This window comes from Callithrix jacchus, chromosome 1 (genome assembly GCF_049354715.1).
Source record: "Callithrix jacchus isolate 240 chromosome 1, calJac240_pri, whole genome shotgun sequence".
NCBI classification, from domain to species: domain Eukaryota; kingdom Metazoa; phylum Chordata; class Mammalia; order Primates; family Cebidae; genus Callithrix; species Callithrix jacchus.
The window spans coordinates 65,992,099-66,005,587 of NC_133502.1; the positions used below are offsets into that span (position 1 = coordinate 65,992,099).

The 13,489-nt window shown below is 44.4% G+C and overlaps 1 protein-coding gene across 1 annotated transcript in view; it reads left to right on the forward strand.

Annotated features, from left to right (window-relative positions):
- LOC128928111 (DNA-binding protein RFX8-like) overlaps nt 1–13,489 on the forward strand; it is a 37,064-nt gene that overhangs the window by 19,863 nt on the left and 3,712 nt on the right. Inside the window, 6 exon segments of the mRNA XM_078345199.1 lie at nt 3,443–3,576; nt 4,482–4,556; nt 8,583–8,732; nt 10,535–10,930; nt 11,785–11,935; nt 12,920–12,978. Coding sequence (XP_078201325.1) covers nt 3,443–3,576; nt 4,482–4,556; nt 8,583–8,732; nt 10,535–10,930; nt 11,785–11,935; nt 12,920–12,978 — 965 coding nt within the window.

A 13,489-nucleotide genomic window follows, 5' to 3' on the forward strand; every position in this document is an offset into this window, starting at 1 on the left:
CAATTCTCGTATCGGATAAAATAGATTTTAAAGCAACAAAGATATAGTGGTAAAAGGATCAATGCAACAACAAGAGCTAACGATCCTAACACCCAGATAGGAGACTTAGATTCAATGAGACAGAAAATTAATAAGGATATCAAGGACTCGAACTCAGATCCAGAACAAGTAAACTTAATAAATATTTATAGAGCTCTCCACTTCAATTACACAAAATATATATTCTTGTCAATACCACATCACACCTACCCATAAGTTTAAATGAAACATTGATTGGCCATTATTAATACCCAATTTTTTTCAAAATAAAGCAGTATTTCCATTTACTCTCCCTCTTTCTCTTCCTCTTTCTTCCTCTCCTTTACTTATTATTATTTTTTTTTCTTTCCTTCTCTCAAAAAAAAATCAATTTGTAAACCTCTAGATCCAGGTCGGCAATGTCTCTTTCATTGCTTGATTTCCTTTCTTCCCTTCCCTCCCTCCCTCCCTCCCCGCTTCCTCCCTTCCTTCCTTCCTTCATCCCTTCCTTCCTCCCTACCGTCCTTATTCCCTTCCTTCCTGCCTTCCTCCCCACCCCCCCCCAAAAAAAAAAAACAGGCATTTACTGGCCAGGCACGGTGGCTCACACCTGTAATCCCCGCACTTTAGGAGGCCAGGGTGGGCAGATCATGAGGTCAAGAGATTGAGATCATCCTGGGCAACTTGGTAAACTCCGTCTCTACTAAAATTACCACAATTAGCTGGGTGTGGTGCTGTGTGCCTGTAGTCTCAAATACTCAGGAGGCTGAAGCAGGAGAATCACTTGAACTCAGGAGGTGGAGATTGCAGTGAGCCAAGATTGTGCCACTGCACTCCAGCCTGGGCAGCTGAGCCAGACTCCGTCTCAAAAACAAAACAAAACAGGCATTTACTGCATTTTCATCCACCAGAAGCTAAAATACCACACTGTCCAGTTCAACACAGAACACCTGGCAACCCTGTTCATAAGTATACCTAAGCTTTTTGCAAAGCCAACACCTAGTGCTTTTCAGCTGCATAGGCCTGTCCTCATTTCCCCTTGGAAAACTGTTTTAAACTCAGTACTGATAACATTCTGCTTCTATTACAATTAGCAACTTCTCTCACCAGGTCATCTAGTTTGGCAAGTGCTAATGTGGAGTAACCTAGTGTCTTCTTTCAAAACCTCCCAGTGGCCTCCTCCAGGTAGCATGCGAAAAGCTGCCTATAGAGAATTCAGCAGCTGCTTCAGGCCCTCCAGGGCCTTTCTTGCTGGCATCTTCCTCTACCTCACCAGATCTCCCTGATTATTGGTGATCTTGGCCCCCCCACCTAATGAAAAACCAGCCATTCTTCTTCCCACCCCCAAGGGAAATTGATGAGGGGTTCCTAAATCTGGGATTCTTTTCCTTCCTTGCCCAATAATTGAACCCCTCAGGTCCTTTTACTACCTAGGAATCTGCAAGGACAACCTTGGATTTGAACTGGAGCTGGAAGAATTTGCCCCTAGGTGACTATCTGGTACATAGTCTCTATTGTTCAACTTTTTCTATTCTGAAGTCTAGAAGACACCCTTGCTTCTGAAAGTGGGGCCTAAGAACCTGTAGCCTTACCAGGGAGCTTGGTAGACATCCAGAATCTGAGGCAGGATTCTGGATTTATTGGATCAGATTCTGCATTTAAACAAGATCTCCCAGTGATCTCCAGGCATCTGCAAACTTGAGAGGCCAGGAGAGTGCTCAGGTCCTTCCCTTTCCATTGGCTGTTACAGGGGAGAATTCCTGTAACTTGCCCTGTTTAAGAGTCCTTAATCTCCATGTTCACTGTCCTCACTTTCCAAAGAATCCTGAGTGGCTTCCTTCCAACAAACCATCTGCCTTCCTCCTGACCCTTGAAGCCAGGGTCTCTCTTCTGGGCCCCTTTCCTTTCTTCAAGGCCACACCCCAACTCATTTCAGGCTGAGGCTCCTCTCTTGAGGCCATGTCCCATGGTAGCATTTCTTTGAGGGCTGCTTTTCTGCTGTTCTTTTCCCCAAGTAGGGCCTCTAATACTGACAAAAGTAAAGTGCTACCACTCAGAGCTGCTTTAGCCCTTAGAGCTGGGCAAGGTTCTGAGTGGGCCTCTCAAAGGGCCACAGGACAGCCCTTTCCCCCAACTTCCCCAGAAGCCAAGACCACTCACACCACATGAACATGCTATCCTTGTTCTTCTTTCCTGCCAGCCTCAACACAACCAAAATAGTCCAGTTATGACTGCCTATAAATAGGAGGCACCCGGGGAAGGGAGGCGGGTGCTGATTAAGAAACAGCCTGGAGGAGGGTCATGGTTTCTCTGAAGCAAGAAGGAGGTGAGGGTTGATGCGGAAGGTATATTAGAAATGCTTTAAGCACTTGATGCTTTGAGGGTTTGGGGATCTGGGTTTGGATTTGTTTTTTAAGCTTTCCAATGTGAAAAAGATGTCAGATAACTTCTCTGATCTGTGGCAATCAGAGCCTTGTCCGGAATCATAACTTAATGGCTTTTTGGCTCTCAATTTGATGGTCAGTTTGACTAACCAACATTTTTTACTTCTATATCATTTATTACACAATTGATTCTGCCCATAATATGTTAAAAGCCTACTTCCAACCTTTTAAAAAGTACCCTTCAAGTGTTGTCCAGATTCACCATTAAAATAGTGTCTTTCTAAAATCTTATGTATTTTATTCAGCAGTTATTACGGTACCTTTTTTTTTTTTTGACAGGATCTCATTTTGTTGCCCAGGCTGGAGTGCAGTGGTGTGATTCACGGCTCACTGCAGCCTTGACATCCTGGGCCCAAGCTATCCTCCCACCTCAGGCTCCTGAGTATCTGAGACTATAGGCCCATGACACTATACCTGGCTAATTTTCCATTTTTGCAGAGACTGGGTCTCACTATGTTGTGCTGGCTGGTCTCGAACTCCTGGGCTCAAGCAATCCTCACACTTTGGCCTCCCAAAGTGCTAGAACTACAGGCATGAGCTGCCATGACTGGCCATATTTTTATTTTTAAATCTTTCTATTTAAATAAGAAGAGGGAGAGAGAGGGCTTTAAGTGCATTTTTTCCAAATGGACACTTTGCCACACGTTCTCAACACAAATCTAAAGCCCGAATTGAGAGTATAATTTTTCTGTGGATATATCACCTTGAGTAGTCTAAAGGACCAGTTTTATAAACCTGTTTCCTCATCTGAGAAATGCAGTAGCTGGATTAGTTGAACTGCTCGTCAAGTAAGTATAAGGAGCCTTCCAATTTAAGAATTATTAAAACAGAAGACTAAATAGGCAACTTTTCTTCCTTAGGTTTGACTTTCTGAGATGTCACGGCTTAGTATTCTTTATGCAAATTCTGGAATGTTCTTGTGCCTTTGGACTAACTATAGTGTTCTGTGCAACTAATGATATCCTAATGTGTTTGGGCAGGTTTAAGTCCAGATTTCCAGGCAGTCTCACTACCTGTGATTTTACCGAAAAGGTACGCTCAAGGAAACCGTAGATGGGCAATGGATGCACGATATAGCTATGATGCAAGGGCGCCCTCTGCAGGCCACACGAAGGTGAGCCTGTTTCTTAAAGTGTAGCTCTTCCACTCTTGGTGTACAGCACAACCCTTCCCTTCCTCCTGTAGTATTCTCATCAAAAGACGTTTGTTTAGCACTTACCCTGAGCTAGGCACAGTGTGCCTAGGGCTGGCAACACAAAATTAAAAGCATCCTAGGCTTAAAGGGTCTCACAGTCTAATGCTGCACGTCCTAATCAGATCATTATAATGCAACTTGAGAGGTGTGTCACTGGAGCTGTGCCTCGTGGCCCCATTAGTTTACAATCACAAGTTGCACACAAGAGCCCAAATCAAACAGCACAGTACAATGTTCTTTTGTTAGGAAAGGAGAACTGGTGACTCACCATAGCATTTTCTCTTTGCACAGAAACAGATGCCCTGCCCAGAAACAACATGGCTAATGGGTGCTACCTTGGAGACCCAGGCAACCTGGGAGTAGTTCTGAGAGCCAGACCTCCAGGGTGGAAATGGGAGGGGCTACAGAGAAAGGTCAGGATTTAACAAGTGTGGAGAGCCAGAGTACCCCACCCGCTCTGGGAGGAACAGCAGCAAGGCTGTTGTGAACTTTGGGTGAACTCCAGAGAAGTGAAACAATAATAGGAGAATGTGTATGTCTCAGAGAAGAGCAGAAGGACCTAGAGAGATAACCAGCTTTCGCTGACCTTGCTGCAAGATAGTTGTTAGCTGAAGTATGTTAACTGAAGTATGAGAATTATAACCACAGGCTGTTCTGGGTAACTGCACCCTCCCTCTGCTATGTGCTTTGTAAACATATAAAATAAAGTACTCTGAGACAGGTTGGGGCTGGAGAGACTGACATCTCACTCTCCCCGACTGCCTGGCCCACCTTTCTCTATGTTACATTTGTGTCTTTCTTTATCTTCCAACGTTCCCTCTTAGGTCTTTGAACCCTTGTGCAGCTCCGGACGTAGCACATGCCAGAAACAAGGAAATGGAGGAGGGCAAGAACAGGGGGTAAGAGGGTATCTATGCATTTTGATATGAAATTAAGAAGTTAATTTGAAATATATAATCAAGGCCTGTGACCCTTTTGGTAACAAGATTCTAGCTTATCTTCCCACTAGATCTTACCGAATTTTTTTCAATTTTTAATCTGATTGTGTGTTTTCTTTTTTTTTGAGAGGGAGTTTCACTCTTGTTACCCATGCTGGAGTGCAATGACGCAATCTCGGCTCACTGCAACCTCCGCCTCCTGGGATCAGGCAATTCTCCTGCCTCAGCCTCCTGAGTAGCTGGGATTACAGGCACGCACCACCATGCCCAGCTAATAATTGTTTGTATTTTTAGTAGAGACGGGGTTTCACCATGTTGACCAGGATGGTCTCCATCTCTTGACCTTGTGATCCACCTGCCTTGGCCTCCCAAAGTGCTGGGATTACAGGCATGAGCCACTGCGCCCGGCCTGATTGTGTTTTTCAAACTAGGCCAGAAGGGCCCCTCAAATTCTAAAATACAAAAATTCTTGCTGCTCCTCTTCTCAAATCTTCTCAGATTCTGGACATACCCAGCAATTCTATGTGCCTTTTTATTCCCTAATCCTGTTAACTTTTTGTCTCTTTTTAGCAATGACTTTCTTTCATTTTAGAGAAAGTTCTGCTAGTAACATACTATGTAAGCCAGGAAAAAGAGAACTTGAGGAAGAATAACACATTTCTCTAAATTTTTTTGCGAGGGAAAAAAATAAAGAAAGTGGAGAAATATTTTACTCAATACAGTTGTCAAACAAATTTCTTGGAACCATGGCCTCTGAGAATACCCATCTGAACTACATTGCAGTAGAAACCACATTTTCATATTCCTTTTGTGAAAATTCAAAGATAATGAATTAGATGTTACCCATTGTTTTCCAGAATAGGATTTCTGGAGTTACTGGTAGTTCAGAGAATTTTAGTCACAAGATATATATTTTCTATAGCTTTGTGTATGTGTGTGTGTGTGTGTGTGTATACGTATGTAAATGCACATATATACACATACACACAAACATACATGTGCTATATAGCTTTTGAATGAAGATATATGTATGTGCACACACACATTCATTCATTCATTCATTCATTCATTCATATCATACAGTTTCTCTAAAGAGCAACAGACAAAAAATGCAGGAAATAAAAAGGCAAGCTGGGGTCAGGCCTATACAGCGAGCTGTTTGAGGTCTCTATCAGAAATAAAAGATTTCAGTCTTTTTTGGCTGGGCACAGTAGCTCATGCCTGTAATCCTTATACTTTGGGAAATAAAGGTGGGAGGATCACTTAAGCTCAGGAGTTCGAGACCAGCCTGGGCAACATTGTAAAACCCCATCTCTACAAAAAATACAAAAATTAGCCAGGCATGGTAGTTGGAGCCTGTAGGCCCAGCTACCTGGGGGGCTAAGGTGGGAGGATCACCTGAGTCAGGGAGATATAGGCTGCAGTAAGCCATGATGGTGCCACTGCACACCAGCCTGGGTGACTGAGTGAGAGTCTGTCTTTAAAAAAGTAATCCATCTTTCATAATTATTCAAATTAAAGCAACAAAATAGAGATGTGAAGACTTGGCTCAGAAAGATTCAGTCATCTCAACAGCTCTTTGTAAAGGACTGCCAGCAGACTCCTTTTGACTCTAAATGGAAAAGGATACCAACACAGTTCTTCCTAGGAAGCTAATCTGCAGTTAAAATAGGCACACTACATAGCTCTGTGTGTGTACAGTGTTGTAATTGTCTAACAGAGGAGACACTAAATGCACTCAGTGCATAAAACACATTTAAAATAAAGAAGGAATTCCTGAGGGAATAATAAAACCAATGATGTGACAATAATTTCATGAGCCATCCAGGTATAATTACCAACCAATAAAAATAAAATTTTTCATAATGCTCTCAGCTTTCTTTAAATATTGGCTCATAAGGCACTGTTCTTTATTTGCTTTCATTAAAACAGTCTTTAAAATCAGTATCTCATAGCTGTTAGTATGTACTAGTGGGAAATTATTATTATTATCATTATTATTTGAGATGGAGTCTCGCTCTGTTGCATAGGTTGGAGTGCAGTGGCGCGATCTCAGCTCACTGCAACCTCCATCTCCTGGGTTCAAGCGATTCTCCTGCCTCAGCCTCCTGAGTAGCTGGGATTACAGGCACACACCACCATGTCCAGCTAATTTTTGTATCTTTGGTAGAGATGGGATTTCACCATGTTGGTCAGGCTGGTTTCAAACTCCTGATCTGAAGATCCGCCAGCCTTGGCCTCCCAAAATGCTGGAATGACAGGTGTGAGCCACCATGCCTGGCCTGAACACTTTTTTTTTTTTTTTTTTTTTTTTTTTTTTTTTTTTTGAGACGGAGTTTCGCTCTTGTTACCCAGGCTGGAGTGCAATGGCGCAATCTCGGCTCACCGCAACCTCCGCCCCCTGGGTTCAGGCAATTCTCCTGCCTCAGCCTCCTGAGTAGCTGGGATTACAGGCACGCGCCACCATGCCCAGCTAATTTTTTGTAATTTTTAGTAGAGACGGGGTTTCACCATGTTGACCAGGATGGTCTCGATCTCTTGACCTCGTGATCCACCCGCCTCGGCCTCCCAAAGTGCTGGGATTACAGGCTTGAGCCACCGCGCCCGGCCGAACACTTTTATAAAAAAGGAATTTTATGTGCAAAAGCTGCCAGGTTTCCAGCTCTGGGGCATTCAGGGAGCACAAACTTCAGGGGCGTCACTGTGGCTCAAGAAACCTGGGGACTGAGTTGACAGGGTTTTACCCAAGAGCCTAAAACAACACAGTTAAAGATGGAGAAACAGGTTGGGTGCGGTAGCTCATGCCTGTAATCCCAGCACCTCGGGAAACCCAGGGGGGCGGATCACGAGGTAATCGAGGCCATCCTGGCTAGCATGGTGAAACCCAGTTTCTACTAAAAGTACAAAAATTAGCTGGACATGGTGTCATGCGCCTGTAGTCCCAGCTACACGTCAGGCTGAGGAAGGAGAATCACTTGAACCCGGGAGGTGAGCCAGAATGGTGCCATTGCACTCCAGCCTGGGAAACAAGAGTGAGACTCTTGTCTCAAAAAAAAAAAAAAAAAAAAAAGAAAAGAAAAGATACAGAAACAGAAGCCCAGGGTTCAGCTGTTAAGATAGGCCTGGCAAGGGAAGGTCAACAATGGAAGAACAGTAGAGGTTAGAACCTGGACACTGAGAATAAGATAAACCAAGGCTTCACGAGGCCCAAATCAGCTAGAATTAAGTTTAATACTAAAAATGTGGATGACAGGATGTGTGAGAATATTCCTCATCCCTCTTAAATTAGCATTTTAATTTACACTGAGAAATGTATGGCCGTAAGGGACCATAATAATAATAATGTTGACATGATTGGCTTATTTTCTTTTTTTTAATCTGAGATGGAGTCTCACACTGTCACTCAGGCTGGTGTGCAGTGGTGTGATCTCAGCTCAATGCAACCTTTGCCTCCTGGGTTCAAGTGATTCTCCTGCCTCAGCCTCTGGAGTAGCTAGGATTACAGGTGTCCACCACCGTGCTCATCTAATTTTTCTTATTTTTAGTAGAGACCGAGTTTCTACTCTGTGTAGAAGACAGAGTAGAAATTGCTGAATACATTGCTAGAATAGCAATGTATAATAAGACTATTATCTGTGAGTTATTTTCTATCACACGGATAGAAAATAACTCATAGATAATAGTCTTATTATACATTGCTATACAGGATTTGTAAATAGATGACCCCAAGAGTCATACATTTGGATAATATATTAAATCCTAACCCTTTCCTGATGGCCATTGTTCATAGAATTACAGATGAAAATTAGCAGCATTTGGAATAAAATATGAGGGGAAAGCTGCTGGAATTGGTAATGTGTGCAGAGGTGTGGCTAAAAGGTTATATACAATATTAACTTAGAGTAGTGAGATCATAAGATGATTTATATGCCAGAAAATAATGTATTTGACTTTAAAGACATAATCCACTGCAAAAATGAATTTTAGTGTGAAGATCATTCACCGATGAAGACAGACCCAGTTGGATCCCCTTTGTCTGAATTCAGGAGATGTCCATTTTGGGAGCAAGAACTGGCAAAGAAATACTCCCATAAAATGGTAGATTTACACTCATGGGAGAGCTTAGCCTTTCATGCTGTGTGATGCATAGGGCGGTAAATAGCTTCCTTTTGTGCCTGTGGCCATGGTTGTGTCACATGGAATTTTATTTGCCTTTATGGGACAGTGAGGGCCAGCAATCTTCCCTGGCTTGATGGTGCTCAGGAAGTTCAGGGCTCCCTATCACATCCAATAGCAAGGTTCCTCCTGGGACTGTTTCTTCCCCAAGACTAAAAAAGGAACAGATACACGGATTTTCTAGAAATTAGGGCTGAGGATTATGGAGGTGGGGAATTGAAGTTAGAGAAAAAGGTGTCAAAGTTTGGTGGCCTTTGTAGTGGTAGAACAAATCTGCAAATATGAGTTACAACATCGAAATGAAAGGCATACATGAACTATTACCCTAGAAGGTCTGCATTACTTTATAGAAACAAACAAACAAAATGCTGTCGTCCAAGTGCCTCAGCCTCCCGAGTACCTGGGACCACAAGCATGCGCCATCATGCCTGGATAATTTTTTGTATTTTTAGTAGAGATGGGTTTCAACATGTTGGCCAGGCTGGTCTTGAACTCCTGGCCTCAGGTGATCCACCTGCCCCAGCCTCCCAAAGTGCTGGGATTACAGGCATGAGCCACCATGCCTGGCCTAGATTTTATTATTTCTCTTTTTTTTTTTTTTGAGACTGAGTATTGCTCTTGTTACCCAGGCTGGAGTGCAATGGCGCAATCTCGGCTCACCCAGCTAATTTTTTTTTTTAAATAGAGATGGGGATGGTCTCGATCTCTTGACCTCGTGATCCACCTGCCTCAGCCTCCCGAAGTGCTGGGATTACAGGCGTGAGCCACCGCCAGCCGATTTTATTATTTCTAAAGAAGAGAAGCCAGAGGGGAGGTGGGAAAGTAGGCTGATACCAGAAAGGGAGTTGGATGCCCCCCAAAAAACTCTGACTCATTGAGAAGACAATGTGGGAGCAGTGATAACAGGGCTTGGCCTTCATGGAGCAGAAAGGCAGTGAGGAGGTTTTGTCATAGTTGAGGTGAGAAGCGACAAGGGTCGGATCTGTGGCAGTAACAGCGATATCAGAGAGAAATGGGGGCAGGCAGGAGAAATATTTCAGAGGCAGGCACAACAGGGTTTGGCGTCCTGTGGTGGGGGATGAGCAGAGATGGGTCTGTGGGGGTGGCTCCACTCGGACCCCCTTCCCCAAAGCGCCACACACCAAGGTTCCCAGCCTGAGAGAAAAGGGATTGCTACGCCCTGTGTTGCATTTCTCGGAGTCTCTTTGGAGAAGTTTTCTCTAGAATTAATGGCCCTGATAACAGGGTTTTAAATCAGGGCCTATGGCCATGTAATTCAGTAGCTGACTCTAACTTCTTCCTTGACAACCTACTCATGGGGCCAGTACCGTGTCTGGTGTCACTGGCAGGTCCTAGCACCAGAGCCAGGGAGGTAAGACAAAGCTCTGATGCCTCATAGCACATCCCAAACAGGCAAGAGTCTTTATTGGCTGCAACGCAGATTGGCCACCTGGTTCAAGAACGGAAACCGAAGAGTCAACATGGGAAAAAACAGAAAAGAGGAGCCGCCATTTTGATCCTCCACGAAGCTGTCCACATAAGTCTTTAGAGAAGGCTGCTGTGTAGAACCGCATCAGTCCCCTTTTCTTCTACAGTAGTTAGGTGACTTCTAACCTGATGGCAGGAGGAGGTCTCTTAGATTAAGTACTATCACACCTCCCTCTGGGCTGAAAAATGATTGAGGCAGTCAGTCAGTCAGTCAGTCAATGAACATTCTCTCAGCTGTGCCCTGTGGCCCAGTCCCCATCCTAGTAGTCAACTGAAGCCCCCTTGTGGTCAGAAACAGCTTCCCTTCTGGAAACTGCCTTAGGAAAATTTTAATAACGTTCTATATTATCCCATCCAACTCGCAGGCACTCTCAGACAGGTTACTGGAAAGAATGCTTCCAAAATACAGCTTAGAAAAGCTGAGAGGCAAAGCTTTACACGCACTGGAACAAAATTCATCCCATTGTCATCTGGGGCTAAGGAAGTATCTAGGGGAGGTGGTTAGTCTTGAGAGGTGCAGCATGAGTTTTGGTGATTTTCTCTGTTACTTACCCCAGGTAGAGGACTTGCTTACTTCGTTCTGGAAGTCTCGGCCACAAGACACAGTCATGCTGATGTCATTGCCTGACGTGTGCCAGCTCTTCAAGTGCTATGACGCCCAGCTGTACAAGGCAGGAAGACGCGTGAGTCTCTGGGTTATATCTGTTGCAGAAATTGGCAGCAAATGCTGGGTTTGGACCCACAGCTCCAGCTCTCTGCCGTCTCCATGGTCCCCTGAGGAGTGAATAGAGGGGTGTGTGGACCAGGAGCCCTTTGATCTCTGCCTAACATTCAGTTTTCCTTTGTGAATTAGCTCATGGAAACCAAAAGCCAATGCACATAGCAACCTATGGTTTCATACCAGTGAAGTCCAAATTAGTCAATGTTCTTTCTCTGGGAATTTCTGTTAAAAAAAAAAGACGTTCTAAAATGACTAATTGGAGTAATTGCTTTGTAATAGGTATAACCTCAGGGTTTTTGTTTTGTTTTGCTTCACTTTGGTTGAAGCTGTATCTCTAACGTGATTGTATTTGGAGGGTCAGGTCTATATCTTTTCTGTTTAAAAATGTGTTCTCCTTCATCAAGTCATAAGCCTTACCTTTTATTTAAAAAAAAATCATCTGGTACTTCCAAGTTTGTAATACAAACATTGAAAACTGGAAGCTGGGTTCAGCCCTTAAATACGTTTGGTTTGACCCACTTAGTACTGGCCAGCAATGTGTGTGTGTGTGTGTGTGTGTGTGTGTTTAATTTGAATCAGTTATCAATCTTTTAAAAACATTTGAAAAAAATTCCAATTGTGGCTGCACCAGCCTGACATCCTGCAAGAGAAGCAGTGGCGGAACTGCATGGTGCGGTCCCCTCAGACTGCGTGGGAACCGGCTCTCAGACTTGTTGACACACGCCCTGTCCCTGTGGCGTGGGTGAGCTTTGATCACATGTGCACCATCAGTAGAACCATAGTGTCTTGATACTTTCGTTGTAGGGAATTGAAGACGTTCTCCTTCATGACTTCTTGGAAGATGTTTCTATTCAGTACCTGAAATCTGTGCGGCTATTTAGTAAGAAATTTAAGCTATGGCTTCTTAATGCTCTGGAAGGTTTTCCAGCCTGCTCGCAGATCTCCAAACTCAAAAGTAGGTTTCAATGGAAAAAAATTAATTCGGGGCCAGTACAATGACTCACGCCTGCAGTCCTAGCGCTTTGGAAGGCTGAGGCAGGAGGATCGCTTGAGCCCAGGAGTTTGAGACCATCCTGGGCAATGTAGTGAGATCCTGTCTCTGCACAAAAAAAAAGTTTTAAAAATCAGCTGGGTGTGGTGGCACACTGCTATGGTCCTAGCTACTCAGAAGGCTGAGGCGGGAGGATCACCTGAGCCCAGGAGGTTGAGGCTGCAGTGAGCCATGATCATGTCACTGCACTCCAGCCTGAGTGACAGAGGAAGACTCTGTCTTAAAAGTAAATAAATACATAAATAAATTCTGTAAGCATAGATGAAGTACCTGATTCCATCCTGGGTGGTAGCTTTCAGCTGCTGCTCCATGCACTCAGCTACAATCCGGAAGGCCCAACGTGCTCAGGATTTCTGACTTTCAGTGCTGGTGATGGATGTTTGCACTGATTAAGCCACACCCCTCTTAGCTATTTCTCTTGAGTAATAACATGGACTTTTGGCAGGTCAAGGGGTTCTAGGTGCACATATTCACCAGGTTATTCACGCCGCATACCTGAATTACACCATCTCCCTGTTGAGTTTCTAGACTGCTTTCCCCTTCTGTCTGGCTGCCAGGCTGCAGTCTCTGAATGCTGCTTCCACTGAGCTATTTATCTGTTCAAGGCCTGAATGTGAAATTGGGGGTATGGGACACAAACATTCAGATCATAGTAGCACTCATGTCAGATGCTGGAGTTACTTAACTTTTCTGGCACATGGAGACATTTCAGCTAAGTGGCCCCTCCCAGGAACTCCTAGCCACTCAGAGAGGGCCAGCAGACAGCGAGTGGGGAGGTTGCAGTTTAGCCAGCTGTGCCTTCCTACCCCAAACATGTACCTCCTCTTTCCCACTGCCCACATGAGAACTTGAAGTTGTATAAATAGCCACATGTATTGTTCTTAACAGAAGTTATTCTGTTTTTCAAAAGACTAAGAAGAAAGACGTACCTTTCCAACATGGCTAAGGCAGGTTTCAGCCAAGTAGATAGGAGGGAACAAAGCAGTTTCCTGAAAAGAAGTGAAAGCTCTAAGTCCCTGTTAAGAGCAGGTGGTCGCTCCATCCATCTGCAGGGCAGGGGGCAGGCCAGGTGGCCTTGCCTGGTCACTGGCAGGGGAGCCCAGGTGGCCCCTGTGACTCAAAGCTAGAAGCCTGTCCCCTTTCCGCCCCTCCTCAGGAAAGCTCCAAGCTCCTGGCCTTTCAGGACAGGAGGGAAAGCGGGTCAACATTTAAAAGATGCCTGATGGTCGGGCATGGGGGGTTTACACCTGTAATCCCAGAACTCTGGTAGGCTGAGACAGGTGCATTACTTGAGGTCAGGAGTTCGAGACCAGCCTGGCCAACGGGGCAAAACTTTGTCTCTATCAAAAAAAAATTTTTAAATACAAAAACTAGCCTGTAGTCCTAGCTACAGTGGAGGCTGAGGTAGGAGAATCTCTTGAACCTGGGAAGTGGAGGTTGTAGTGAGCTAAGATTGTG